The 14085-nt window shown below is 46.6% G+C and overlaps 1 protein-coding gene and 1 long non-coding RNA gene across 4 annotated transcripts; one reads left to right on the top strand and one right to left on the bottom strand.

The window, feature by feature from the left end:
* Window positions 1–814: 814 nt before the first annotated feature.
* On the top strand, window positions 815–14085 carry p2rx1 (purinergic receptor P2X, ligand-gated ion channel, 1). Of its 3 annotated transcripts, none has more exons than XM_004561662.5 (14): window positions 830–1309; window positions 4707–4851; window positions 6457–6528; window positions 6863–6920; window positions 7976–8063; window positions 8162–8242; window positions 8636–8777; window positions 8881–9011; window positions 9651–9741; window positions 9824–9889; window positions 10957–11052; window positions 11333–11422; window positions 13565–13609; window positions 13705–14085. In XM_004561662.5, exons 1-14 carry the CDS (start codon window positions 1173–1175, stop codon window positions 13708–13710), a joined length of 1248 nt encoding a protein of 415 aa, XP_004561719.1. In that variant the 5' UTR covers window positions 830–1172; the 3' UTR covers window positions 13711–14085. The 3 variants fall into 3 exon arrangements, with proteins under 3 accessions (XP_004561720.1, XP_004561719.1, XP_004561718.1); XM_004561661.4 differs by having other exon boundaries at window positions 6863–6932; XM_004561663.5 differs by lacking the exon at window positions 11333–11422 and having other exon boundaries at window positions 815–1309; window positions 6863–6932.
* On the bottom strand, window positions 5233–6869 carry LOC105941161 (uncharacterized). The gene is made up of 3 exons (XR_001167784.3): window positions 6237–6869; window positions 5989–6132; window positions 5233–5411 (listed from the first exon to the last, which is right to left on the bottom strand). It is a non-coding gene; the product is annotated as an uncharacterized LOC105941161 (long non-coding RNA).

Genomic DNA, 14085 nt, shown 5'->3' with positions numbered 1-14085 from the left:
GGTTGTTCTGGAGCACAGGAGTCAGGGCCACACTGCATGTCACCCTGGGAAAACATTCATTTGACTCTGGAAAAGTGCCTGAATTATAAAGTGATCTGACGCTCGCTCTTGTTTCTCAGTCATTTATCCACCAGTGTGCCTATAAAAACAGCAGTTTGTGCCAATTGTGCTAACAGAGCGTTTCATTTAATACTTTGATTGTCATGCAGCCCTTTTTTTGCAAAATCCTTAAAATCCTTCCCAATCCTTGCAATCCCACTAAATTCTATGCATGGCATTTTGTGGCGATTCCCAGCATGTACTCGTGTCTTTTAGATTTAACCAGATTTAGATTTGGATTTGACTCCAGACGAGATGCCCCCGTTTATTTATATCGGGAGCGAGAAGGCAAGAAATGCTCACAAGTGGAAGCAACATTTTTCAAAGCCTCACAGTTTCATGAGGCCATTTGGACTTCCCTTTGTGAAGATTAGAAAATGCAAAGCAGCCGTCGGCATGAGAATGGAGAGAAGGGGCCTGAATTATTGAGCTGGATGAGAAAATCAAAGTGTTTGGCGGCGTGCGCCCACACACGGTGTTGATAAAAGTTAAGAAGGCTTACTGCCTGACAAACGGTGAGACGAGAGTGGGCAAACATGCAGAACTGTGGAAGATGCACCGTGTTTATGCTTAGCTTCTGTGGCTTCTATCTCTGTGTAGCACGCAGGAAGAGAGTGTCAGCGTGGCTGATAAGGTTTGATTGCTCAAAGAGAGGAGGGCATCCGGTGCTTGTGTGTGGCAACTGTTAAGTTATTGAAACTTGCAGACCAAGTTAACAGTAAATTTCGACAGATGTCTCTGTGCTTATTATGTCTCCTGAGAAAAGCCAGGAGATGCACGGAAACGGTCAAGTTACGCAAAAAGGCAACAGGCTGATAACAGAGCGACCGAGTGCAGAGAGAGAGAGAGAGGAGGAGGAGGAGAGACGGAGCGCAAGAGAGAGAGAGAGAGGAGGAAGGGAGGAGGAAGTCTTTAGACTTTAGGACTTCACATGAAGAGTATAAGAGATTATTCATGAGAGGAGGCAGAGGACACAAGTGAAGAACAAAGGAAAAAAGAATTTCTTGGGAGTTTTTATATGCAAGTGAGGAGAAACAGAGACCCTCTTCCCTGCGGGTCAGCCGTGAGAGAAGATGAAGAACCAAATCACCAGCGCCCTCTCCGACTTCTTCTTTGAGTATGAGACTCCCCGCCAGGTGCTGGTGAGGAACAGGAGGGTGGGAGTGGTGTGCCGGCTCATCCAGCTGGGGGTTCTGGTTTACATCATCGGGTAAGACCTGCACACCTTTTTCTCTTTTTGTTTTTAGCTGTAAGGAAATGGTGAGAAAGGGTTTGCATCACTTTGTGTAGTTCATCTTGTCTGGAACTTCCCTCCCGAGTGACCCAGAGTTCACTTTGTGTGGATAGAGTGGGGGGAAAGTGAAAGGAAGATGTTGGGCTTGTGCAGGGACACATACCGTCACTGCAGTTATTGTTGACACAGCAAACAGGCACAAATGACAGTTGTAAGAATCACTATGATTGACTGTGAAAAGAAGGTGTGAACATGGCACAACAGAGCCGAGCTCCTGCCCATTTCATGTTTGGACAAAACCCCTGCAGCATACTTGTTTGTCTACTCAGCCTCTCACCACCCACCCACCCACCCTAACCTGATTAGACATGCCGGAGCTATTCGCTGGAAATTCATCCTGAAAAAGGGAGAACCTGTTTCCTTTACTTATCTCACTTCATCTCACGGTTACTTGCTTATGCAGCTGTGTGACTCTAACGTTTCCCTTCATGCACCTCCAAACAGCAGAACCTGAGGAGCTGCGTGTGATAAATATGCCCGGGCATATGCTCAAACAGATAACAATCAACTGCTGCCCAGTTCACTGCCAAACAGAGCACAGACGCATTATCATCTGCTGCTGCTGGTGACCAAAAATGGAAAAGCAGTAGACAAGTTTAACATCGTGTCTTGTTTAAAGTCGGGTTTTTATAAGTGAGGGATGTGATTTTAAACGGCTGATTCAGATCTGAATCATCAAGATCAGAAAAAGTTCATGGCACACACACACACACACACACACACACACACACACACACACACACACACACACACACACACACATACACACACACACACACACACACACACACACACACACACACACACCTGCCTCCTGCAGCCACATTAAAGCGGCGTGGTGATGTGCATGAGGGAGATGCAATTATAAAGCCGTCTCCTCTCTTCAGACTTGAAGCGGACGGGTCAGGGCAGAAGTCCGCCCGTCTCTCTCTCGGATGCTGAAGCAGGGATTCAGTGAATCGAGACTCACAGCAGAGGCAGCCTGAGCAAACAGCCTTCAACAGCTCAGGGGACAAACAGAATCGAAGGCAGGCAACAGACTACAGACATGGATGCTGAGACAGAGGCGCTCCCATAGAGGACATTCTGCTGGGTAATTAACTGGGAAGCATCTATCAAATGAAACAGGAAAAAACAGACGAACATACTCAAACTTCACATGTAATAAACACTTGAGTGGCCTTCATAAATCCCTCACAGTTCAGGTTGTTTGAGAGGCCCCTGGGGTAGACCCAGGACATGCTGGAGAGATTACATCTCTGGTGTGTTGGGAATGCTTTGGTGTCCTCCTGGATGAGTTGGAGGAGGAGGTGGGAGAGGGGTGTTTGGGCTGGTGCCCTGCGACCTGGACTCAAATAAGCAGTAGAAGGGGATAAAGAACAGCCCCAGAAAACCACACTCTCTTTTTGTAACTTTTATGCTAAAAAAAAAATCCCAATCCTCTGTTTATGTTTTTGGCTTTAACTTGAAGGTTGATTTATTTTTCTTTTCATTCTGTCTTTAAATAAAAACTAATCTCAGCAGCACAGTATGGTGGGAAACTCTCCCCAACATCAAAGAGCCTCCTCCCAGCCGCTCGCAGATACGCATCTCTCTTACGCTGCTGTTTTGGAAGATGCTTCCATTATTTCCACGCTCATAGCTTTCTTTATTCCTTTAATTTGCCCTGTTTTTTCTCCCGTTTCTCCGCATTTTTTCACCAGCTCCCTCCAACCTATATAATTCGATTTGCCATGCTGATAGACGTTGCTGCTTTTGTGCTTACGACTTCACTCTGCAGTTTGAAAGATGCTTCTTCTCGTTCGCCGCTCTGAGGAGCTTTCATTGCAGACGAATGAAGATATGCTGCACCACACGCTGTCCTGTGGGCTTCCTGCCAGGGGCTAATTGCTTTTTCACAGCCTGTATGAAATAGCTCTACACATGCGTCACAGTGTGTGTGTACACACTGTATCAGCTCAGTGCACACCAGCTGTTGCCTTTACCTCGTGGCTACAAACACACACACAGACACGCAAGCAGAGGAAGTAAATGAGTTTAAGGTGATGCACCCCAAGTGTAAAGCTGCTTTTTGCTGAACTGGAATCCTTTCATGTGAGCAAAGTTTCAGCTTCACCGTGACAAACCCAGCACTCAGTTTCTGTGAGGACTCAATGTTTTTAACAATGACTTTACAAAGTGAAAGTGCCTGCAGCGAGATGTGGGCCGTGGATCTTGCAGCTTTTTTGTATTGTCGCAGCCAGTGGAAAGACCGGACCATCATTCACAAACTTAGAGCTAATACAACATCACAAAAATGTAACTACAGTATGTGTTAATGTGCTGATGCTGTGAAAGACGTTTTTAACCCCGTCGAGCACGAACCATGAAAAATTCTAACTTTTTAAAAATTGTAGTGTTTTTCAAACCTTCTGACAAATTTAAAACAAAAGAAATAAAATAGCAGTTTTCATATACGGCAGCCATACGGGTACCGAAGGGGAAATGTGTCTTTGGTGGGAAGACTCGGAGATCTTAAAGGAGTCCCTGCTGACAACAGGTCTGGGGACCGGACTCATCTATAGTACTATACAGCTGGGATGCAGTCCATCTCACTCCAGCTGTGAAGGACATGATAATGTCATATTCCCTATTTGAGAGTCAGGTTTAACAAACAGATGAAATAACTTTTAACTAGTTGTTACTGACGTGTTTGCAGATCCACACAAAAGCTGACCTTTGAATGTGACACAGACTCTGGAGAAATCCTGTCAACACTGATCAGGACCCTGATAATGGTAAATGGTCTGTATTTGTAAAGCGCTTTGGGGTCCTCAGGGACCAGTAAAGCGCTTTACACACCCAGTCATCCACACATTCACACACTGGTGATGGCAGCTACATTGTAGCCACAGCCACCCTGGGGCGCACTGACAGAGGCGAGGCTGCCGGACACTGGCAACGGTGTCTTGGCCAAGGACACAACGACCGAGACTGTCCGAGCCGGGGCTCGAACCGGCAACCTTCCGATTACAAGGCGAACTCCCAACTCTTGAGCCACGATCGCCCCTATTAATGCTCAGCACGAACACTTTTACCTTTGCTTTCTTTCAGCAGCTGCTGTGATAGTTTGGAGCTGAGATGCAGTACGTCTGCTGTGTCTTTGCGGTGCTGAATGGACAAGAACACGAGCCAGTGCGTTGCATGACTACAGGCACGTTTGTCCTGGTAGTTGTGCTGATGGCTGTGTGCAGTGCCGGTGTCGTCCTTGTGCAAGCCCTTGCTTTGGGGTGAAGTGGGATTTTGAACAGAATGCTCTCTGTTTCGTGCACAGGTGGGTTTTCATCTATGAGAAAGGTTACCAGTCCACAGACACGGCCGTCAGCTCCGTCTTCACCAAAATGAAAGGAGTGGGCTACACCAACAACAGCGGGGGAGAGAGGGTCTGGGACGTGGCTGATTATGTCTTCCCTTCACAGGTCAGTGACCTTTCGTGCCCCCAGTAACATTTGATATGTCGTCGTCTCGTGACTCCTAAGTGGTCGGTAATTTGTTTGGCACCTGATGTAAGTCGGTCACCAGAGGCAGATTTGATGAAATCAACTGTCAGAGTGAGGAAACATCAGCTGAGCAGGACAACGTGTCACTGCTGTTTGCTAGAAAACTCAAGGCTGACAAAGAAGCAGAGGTTTGTAACGTTCACCTCTGTCGACGCGACTCTGCAGCTTTATTGCATGTGAGAGCAAAGCAGGGACACTGATCAAATAGATAACTTTGTTTGCCTCCAGTGTTGCTGTGTCCTGTTAACTGTGGGAAAGAAAAAAGAAGACACAATGTAGGCTGCCATGTTTGCTCTGAGGTGTGGGTGTGGGCTTTAATTCAGAGCAAGGCAAACAGGTGGTTTCAGTGTTACACAATGAAAAGATCACTTTTCTCCATCACGCACTTTGATCAAATGCACTTTATTGTCAGGTGGTCATTGTTTTAGTAATCGTCACGTGACCTCACTGTTATGTCGACGTTCGGTTCAAAGAGAGGCCTGAAAAAGGAAGAAAGAAAACATTGGCAGGAACAACATATGAATGCAATCGTTTAAGGCAAAGCACAAGAGGAAGGGTGTCGGCGATAACTGAAGCCCAGCATCAGGGCTGCACTAAAAACAGCTGATTGGATAACAAGATACAGGTGAAGCAAAAAGGACGGAGCCAGCAATCACGAAGGAGAAAAACCACACGAGCACACAAGACAAGTAGGTAACCTTGCAGGAAATACCAACAAGGAGTGACACTGAAAGGCTCCACAGACAAACCGAGAGACACAGGAAACACAGGAAGCCACCAGAGATGCAAAAGAGAAGAAAAACAACCTGGAATGTGTCAGTGTCACAATGAACTTATACAGAACATTTTAATTTAACTGTGATTTTGAGCAAAAGTAAAGAGAGTTTTACCCCCTCCTACTGCCTAATGATATGGCATTTGACCTGCCAAAAGTTCAACTCGCAGTATAATAAAGATGCTTACAGTTCTCTATTGGCTTAGATCACAAACTGGAAACACAGAGGAACCAGGACATTCGCTACACAACACACAAATTGCGTGACAGCTCTCACATACGTGTGTGCTCAGGGTGACTGCAGACGCTCGGGGGGTCGAACCTTTGCTGCTCGAGTCTGCGTGTCAAAGCATCCGTGGGTACGATGCTGAAACCCACGTCACCTCCAGGAGGGTCGGTGCTGGACCGAAGGTGAATGAGGCGCACTGTAAAAAGTGTTAGAGTAGAAAGGTGTTATATACGAACCGGTCCAATCATATCGTTTATCACTGTACTGTAAATATGATCACGGCCTTGTAAATAGTCTCACAGTTGAGATTGTGCAATGATCCTGACCGTCGAACGCCGTGTTGACCCATCCATCCACCCCAACCTTCTTCCTGTGAGGGGATTTCTGTTGCTCTGCAACTATTTCAGCTCTTCTGCTCCAGTTCCTGTGAAATACAACGAGCCATGGCTCGCAGAAGTTTGCTTTAAGGTCTGTGCTCACTGCTTTTAAACACATTGCTTCTTCTCTTTTAAAACTTCAGGGAGACTCATCATTTGTAGTGATGACAAACTATATCATGACTGAGGGTCAGTCAATGGGAACCTGTCCAGAGGTAGGTGAAAAAGCACTGGTTCTCTCTCTCATTCCTCCCTCTTCCTGCTTCCTTCCTTTCCTCCTGCGCTTCCATATTTAGTAAAACGAGCGGAAGTTGTATCTCATTCCAAGACTATTTCTGTAATTGGGTAATTGTCCGAAAGTTGTATAGCAGAAAAGGGCTCTTTTAAAGCCTAATGGCCCAAAGAGCAGTGTGTGTGGGATCCATACATGTAAGACTATAAAAACAAGACGTTTCTTTCACACTCCCAGGGTGTTTTCCTGTCTTCTTCTTCATGTCCTTCTTTTGTACTTGTGTACACAGACTGACCCCAGTGTCTTCTTTATAACAGCTCCCGGGCAAACACAACTGCAATACAGACGCCGACTGTGAAGGAGGGAGTTTCAAACGTACGGGAAACGGTAAATCCTGACAGGCTGAGAGTGTGACCTCAGCGGTCCTCACTGAGTCTGTTGCCAACTCACACCAGTCCAGATTTTGTGCTTCTTGTTATGTAATTTTGCTTCGCCGGAGCTGAGAAGCCTTCTGAAACTCACTGAAGCCATTTATTGAGCGAGGTCGGGGATGGTGTCAGGTGATGGAGCAGCAGTGTATTTGCAAAGTGGGCCGTAGCTGTGACAGGACAGGCTCACGCAACAGCATCTATATAAATACAGCAGATATGAGTCACGGCTGCTGAGGTAAACATTTACACAGAATTCATGAATTGCATTCGTCCGGCGCTGAGAAGAAGAAACAGATTCATCTCAACAAACCAGGCCTTAGCAACCAAACATTTGGTGTGTGTTTGTAGTACGGCTTGTTGTCCGCTAAAGTAAGCAGCTGAAACTCTGCCTTAAGCAAACAGACATACATGCATGTATATATAAGCACGCTCAACTGCATGCATGCCAGCTAATATAAACTGCAAGCACACAAAGACACAGCCACATGAGCTCTAATGTGTCCAAATGTGTGGCTGGTTCTAAGAACAGTTATATAAACTTATTGTCCTTCATCCGTCCCAGAGTTCAGTTCAGAGCCTTTCCACGTCGCCCTCAATCAGACCGAAGCTTTACATCTGTCTGGCTCACACCAGTCACATGCAGGCGCTCAGCCTCCACGCTTAAAAACAAGTAAACGCGGGACTGTCCTGCAGCCAAACACAAAGGTCAGAGGGCCGAAGCCGAGTGGGCGCCTGCTGGAGACTGTCTGCAAGCTCATCACACGCACGATGAGAGACCGATAGCAGCGAAGCTGTACGCGCACAGGGAGGCGATAACATTGGGATTAAGGCTAAAAGAAAGAGCTGGTTCAGCGTTTGCTTTGCTTTTATACGCTGCTGTTGATGCTAATTCAAGATAAAAGTGGAGGCAAGAAAGTGTTTGAAACTGCTGCCAACGCCCACGCTGCTGCCTGTTTCACTGTTGAGTAATCGACTCTAACTCTTTGTTTCTGTATCAAGGAGAAATGACCGGAGTCTGCGTGAACAGGACTAAGACCTGTGAAGTGCTGGCCTGGTGTCCAGTGGAGGACGACCGCGACGTACCAGAGTACGCAGACAAACTGAATTATTCACGATTGTGCGATTACACAATCATCTGTGGAAGCAAACATGCTCATTTGAAATCTGATCTTGTTTCCGTTTCAGTCCTCCGCTGTTGTTGTCTGCAGAGAACTACACTCTGTTCATCAAAAACTCCGTCACGTTCCCCGCATTCGGCGTCTCGAGGTGACGGAGACACATTTACCTCAGAAGATGTGATGAGTGTGATGAGTGTGTCCTGCTCTGGCATGACTATTGTAACTTTATAAAACAGTTGTGGCCAGAAATCTTCAGTCAGTGGCACAAATTTGTTTTTTATACTCTTCAGTTTTTACTGAGATATTTGTTCACGTTTCTATGATGTCATAAAAACAATCACAATGATTTTATACATTTCAGTTTCTTCTGTAACCTGTTGCCAAATGAAACACAGCTTTGAAGCAAACAGAGCTACACAGTAAACTCTGTTCTTCTTTTAACTCTTATATCTTCAGCTTCTAAATCAAACCACAAGTCTAATCACTCATTTTGGTAAAAGTACAGAAAGTGTCAAATATTTCACTGTTTTTTCGTTTTCAGGAGCAACCTAGTGGAGGACGTCGACTCCAACTACATCAGCAGTTGCCTGTATCATCCACTCAGCGCTCCCCTGTGCCCTATATTCAAACTGGGAGACATTATTAAACTTTCTGGCTTAAACTTTCAAACAGTAGCTAAAGTGGTGAGTTTGAATTTCTGCTTCTTTCTGAAATTCCTGTCATGTTTCCGTGTTTTGCTTCTCTTCTTCTCCTGCTGTGATGAAGACGGCGTTTGTGTCCTGACAGGGAGGAGCCATCGGGATCGTGGTCGACTGGACGTGTAACTTTGACGTGCATGTAAAACACTGTAAACCAGAGTACACCTTTCATGGACTCTATGGAAGCAAAGAAGGCTCTTCAGTGGGCTACAATTTCAGGTGTGTGAAAAACACAGCTCAGCGAGAGATTTGTTCCTTTTTCTGTTAGTTTGTGTCCAGAAAACCTCTGAAGCGCATATATTATCATTTTAGCTTGCAGCACTTTTAAGGTCTCATGTTAATAATATTATTAATATTATATATTAATTAATAAGCTTTACACTTCCATTTGCTGAGCTCTCGCTAACTTCATGATAACGTGGACTCGCTCTTCTCATCTAACCTTTGAAACTGTTGACAACATCGCACATATTGGCTCAGTGTTTGAAACTACTGCAGTTCATTTCTGCTTCCTCGCGCACCACAGACACATGCATGCTCCTGCTCTGTTATTCATTGTTCACCTGCTGGCTGATGGAGAAATGTTGTTCTGTCACTGTTATTGTTCATTTTCCATGGAATCGGCTTCACTCGCTATTTGCTCCTAATGCTGCTTCAGCTCCGCTGAATCTGCCAAGTCGACTGGCTGAAGTTTCTGATGTTTGCTCAGTGAAACAGTGTTGACTTGTCTCAACTGCCTTTTCTTGTTGTTTCTTCACAGCTCGCTCAGTAAATACACGGATGATGACGTGTTTGTCAAATGCTTTTGAAACGTATTTCATATGCCTGCTAACATATTGTGGTTGTGTCTGTCTGCAGGTTTGCGAGGCATTATATGGAGGACAAAATTCAGAAAAGAACACTTCTGAAAGTGTTTGGCATCAGGTTTGACATCATCGTCCAGTCACTTGTGAGTAACACGTTTATCTTAAGTATGCTTTTGTCACTGGAAGAATAAACCAAAGGAGTTGATATGACTCTGCTCTTCACAGGCGCGGAAATTTGATATCATCCCTACCCTCACAGCCATCGGCTCTGGAGTGGGAATTTTTGGAGTGGTATGTTGAAAGCTGAAATATTTACTTACATATTCCACACGTCTGTGCAAAAGTCGGCCCTCGTGTTTGATACTCTTAGGAACCAGGCTCCGTTCTAAGTTTTAAAGTGGTTCTCCAGGTTTTCTGAAGGCCTCTGTGGACACTGACATATGAATGACTGAGGCACCTAACTCCAGGGACTGTGTCCAAACATACCGCGGTTAAATGTGGTGCAGGTTATGTCGTGGTGTTGGAGGTCGTGTCAAAACTGATGGAAAAAAACAAAAATCTGATTTTGATCCACGGTGCAGCAAGAGTGGAAAGCTTCTGATTGGTGACAGCTTCAGCGTGACAATGATCCCATGATCCCAAACACAATGCAGCAAAGGCATACCTGGATACACAAACACACAATCAGTCAGATCTCAACATTACTGAAGCAGTGAACAGGACAAATAACAGCCAACATCCAAAGAAGAGCTTTGAACGTCCTTCAAAAAGTCTGGAGAACTGTTCCTGAAGAGAAATGACAACAAACGAGTTCAGGCTGTGTTGAAGAATAAAGACTTGTTTCAGTTAAACAAACTGTACGTTCGACCACATGTCCAATGTTCCTGGTGTTGCAGACAAAGCAGGCCTTTATATCTGTGTACTATTTTGTCTTCCTTGAACTCAGCTGCCACCAGTTTTCCCCTCAGGTGCCAGTGCACACCTGGTTCAGCAATCGGCCACCCAACACTGTAAAAGCCTAACGGTGGCTCCGTTAGTTTGGCTTGGCTGAGATCAGAGGTCGTTTGCACCTACTAGTGAGTAGCTAGTGTGTGAGGCTCCATAATGTGGTAGTTTACACATTTGTGTGGCAGGTGAGAGGTTGCTGGTTTCATTCTAGCCAGCGACACACAAACACGCAGCGCTACCTGCTGTGCTGATGAGGAGCTAAAAGTAACTCCAGTGAGTGTCCAGAGTCTGCAGAGGTGTTCTCTTTGTAGGTAATGACAAAGATTTAAAATATTCGGTGGTTCGAGACTTTTGCACAGTGTTGTAATCCAACAGGAGATGACGCAGTTGTTTCTTTCTCCTCTTTTTAGGCGACTGTAGTGTGTGACTTGGTGCTGCTCTATTTGCTACCGAAAAGAGAATTTTACAAGAACATGAAATTCAAATACACGGACACACAAGTACAGGTAAGACCTTCAAAAATGAGTCTGTGCTCTCTTTGAACAGCAGAGGGCAGCAGAGAGGTGTTCAACCAATCAGAGAAAGTCATTGGAGCTTATTTTCCTTCACCACGTCCAGCCATACATTTCACACGGAAGCCGTAACCTTCACTTACCATCAGATTATTGCTGTGTTCATTCCCATAACGTGTGAGAGAGTCTGTGATTAGTACAGATTATCTGATGGAAGATGAAATCTGTGTCCGTCCCACCCAGACTGCTTTCCTCTTTCACTTCTGTTTTACAGCAGGACAGCGAGTCGGTTGGTGTAGACACGAACGTCTATTACACCCTCGAAGCAAATGCAAAACAGGCTCAAGGCAAAGACCGGTCCAAAGTGAGTAGGAGGCAGTCTGTGCAGTAGAGCAGGTTCTTTTATTTTAAGCCTAATCGCGCGGCAGATTTAAGACAGCTAAAAGCATCTACTCCCAGAAGCTGGAAGAACGGCTCCCAGCCAACGACCCTGCGTCAGTGTGGGGGGGCCTGCAGGAAATCACCAGCTACAGACGCCCCCACCCACTATTGAAGCACACAAAGACCTGGCCAACGAGTTAAACACTTTCTACTGCAGGTTTGAGACAGACAGACTCCCACGCCCCACCCTCCCCTCCCCAGGGACATTGCTTCAGACATTGACCCCCAACACACCTTCCACCTCTCCCTCCTTTACCCTCCCCCTCCCCAATCCAGTCTCAACGACCTCCACCGCCCTCCCCAATCCAGTCTCAACGACCACCACCGCCCTCCCCAATCCAGACTCAACGACCACCACCGCCCTCCCCAATCAAGACTCAACGACCTCCACCACACCTCTCACCCCCCTTTCCTCCTCACTGAAACTCAGAATACACACTGAGGATGTGAGCCGACTATTCCAGAAACAGAAGCCCAGGAAAGCCCCCGGACCAGACGGCGTCTCACCCTCCTGCCTCAAAACCTGTGCTGAACAGCTGGCTCCCATCTTTACTCGCATCTTCAACAGATCCCCATCACAGGACTGAATGACTACAGACCTGTCGCCTTGACGTCTGTGGTCATGAAATCCTTCGAACGACTGGTGTTAGCCCATCTGAAAGACATTACAGGCCACCAGCTGGACCCTCAACCGCCCGGGAACTTATGCCAGGGTCCCGTTTGTGGACTTTAGTTCGGCTTTTAACACCATTGTGCCTGAACTTCTCTCCTCCAAACTCTCCCAGCTCAGCGTGTCACCAGCTACCTGTCAGTGGATCACCAGCTTCCTGACAGACAGAAAGCAACAAGTGAGGCTGGGGGAGATCACCTCTGAAACCCGGTCCCTCAAGGATGTGTCCTCTCACCCCTACTGTTCTCCCTCTACACTAACGACTGCACCTCCAAGAACTCAGCTGTTAAACTCCTAAAGTTTGCAGATGACCCCACCGTCATCGGCCTCATTCAGGATGGTGATGAGTCTGCATACCGGCAGGAAGTTGAGCGGCTGGTACTCTGGTGCAGTCAGCACAATCTGGAGCTGAACACTCTTAAGACTGTAGAGATGACAGTGGACTTCAGGAGACATCCCTCAACTCTGCTCCCCCTCACCATATCAGACAGCCCTGTGTCGACTGTGAAGATCTTCAAGTTCCTGGGTACAACCATCTCCCAGGACCTGAAGTGGGAGACCAACATCAACTCCATCCTCAAAAAGACCCAGCAGAGGATGTACTTCCTGAGACAACTGTGGAAGTACAGTCTCCCACAGGAGCTGCTGATCCAGTTCTACACTGGTCATTGAGTCTGTCCTGTGCTCCTCCATCACAGTCTGGTATGGAGCAGCCACTAAACAGGACAGGAGCAGACTGCAGCGGACTGTACGGGCAGCAGAAAGGATCATCGGCGCCCCCCTGCCCTCCATCCAGGATCTGTACCTCTCAAGAACCAGGAAACGGGCAGGGAAAATCATCACAGACCCCTCACACCCTGGACACAGACTTTTTGATCTGCTGCCCTCTGGCAGACGGTACAGAAGCCTGCAGACCAGGACCACCCGACACAGGAACAGTTTCTTTCCCCTCGCCATCTCCCTCCTAAACAGTTGACCTGTCACACTGCTCCCACTGCCAGACTGCAGCTGCACCTTATGTACATTGTGTAGTATTCATTCCACCTCATTGATTTCTGTATTTCATGTATACAAGTTTAGATTCGTTATTTATAGTTGGTTTACACAGCTTGTGTATGTATGTGTATGCATGTGTAATGTATATATAGACGTGTGTGTGTGTGTGTGTGTGTGTGTGTGTGTGTGTGTGTGTGTGTGTGTGTGTGTGTGTGTGTGTGTGTGTGTGTGTGTGTGTGTGTGTGTGTGTTTTTTACATTACTGTGCTTGAGAGCCGCCATCTACCGGAACCAAATTCCCTGTATGTGTCTGCACATATACTTGGCCAATAAACACGATTCTGATTCTGATGAGCAGCAGCGTGGTTTGCACATGATCTGAATGTCTCCTGTCCCACAGGATCCTGATTCAGAGGCAGGCAGCACAGAGACTGATGTGTCTAAAGTAAGGCGTCGTCGTATCCTTCCAAAACAATCACTCCCACGAGTCTCACTTGTTTTAATGACTGATGTTTTATTCATTTGCTGTTTCTCGTGCAGAAGTGACCCGGGAGCAAACGAGCCAAAAGGCCACGCCTCTTTTGGAGGTGTGACGCACTGGAAGCCTGGATCCTTCAGACACTACCTGGACTAACAGAAAGGAGCACAGCGAGATGGAGTCACGTTATTCCCATCAGCAGCTTAGTCATCCTGAGGATCTGTGACGCTTGTATGTGGAGGCAGCCAAGCTCGGCGGTGTGTGTACTTTCTTGGGTGTTACTGTTTGCTTGTCTTCATGCTTTGGGTGTTGCCTCTGTCTGTAATTCTGTTACCTCAGTCGCCGTCGTTGTAAAAGAAACATGTAGGTGCGCTGCTGTCAGTGATCGTCCCTCGTGTGCACCTTGTGATCGGCTGTTGACTTAATAAAAACATGTACAGTAA

The sequence above is a fragment of the Maylandia zebra genome, linkage group LG10, assembly GCF_041146795.1.
Source record: "Maylandia zebra isolate NMK-2024a linkage group LG10, Mzebra_GT3a, whole genome shotgun sequence".
NCBI lineage: Eukaryota > Metazoa > Chordata > Actinopteri > Cichliformes > Cichlidae > Maylandia > Maylandia zebra.
This window is presented reverse-complemented; position numbering and strand designations above follow the sequence as displayed.

What these genes read in the sequence shown, in the direction of transcription:
- p2rx1 (XM_004561661.4), top strand. Translation starts at nt 1,173, where the DNA reads ATGAAGAACCAAATCACCAGCGCCCTCTCCGACTTCTTCTTTGAGTAT. An exon ending in ATTATGTCTTCCCTTCACAG is followed by an intron (nt 4,852 to 6,456) that starts GTCAGTGACCTT and finishes TTAAAACTTCAG; the next exon opens with GGAGACTCATCATTTGTAGT. An exon ending in ACATCATCGTCCAGTCACTT is followed by an intron (nt 9,742 to 9,823) that starts GTGAGTAACACG and finishes TGCTCTTCACAG; the next exon opens with GCGCGGAAATTTGATATCAT.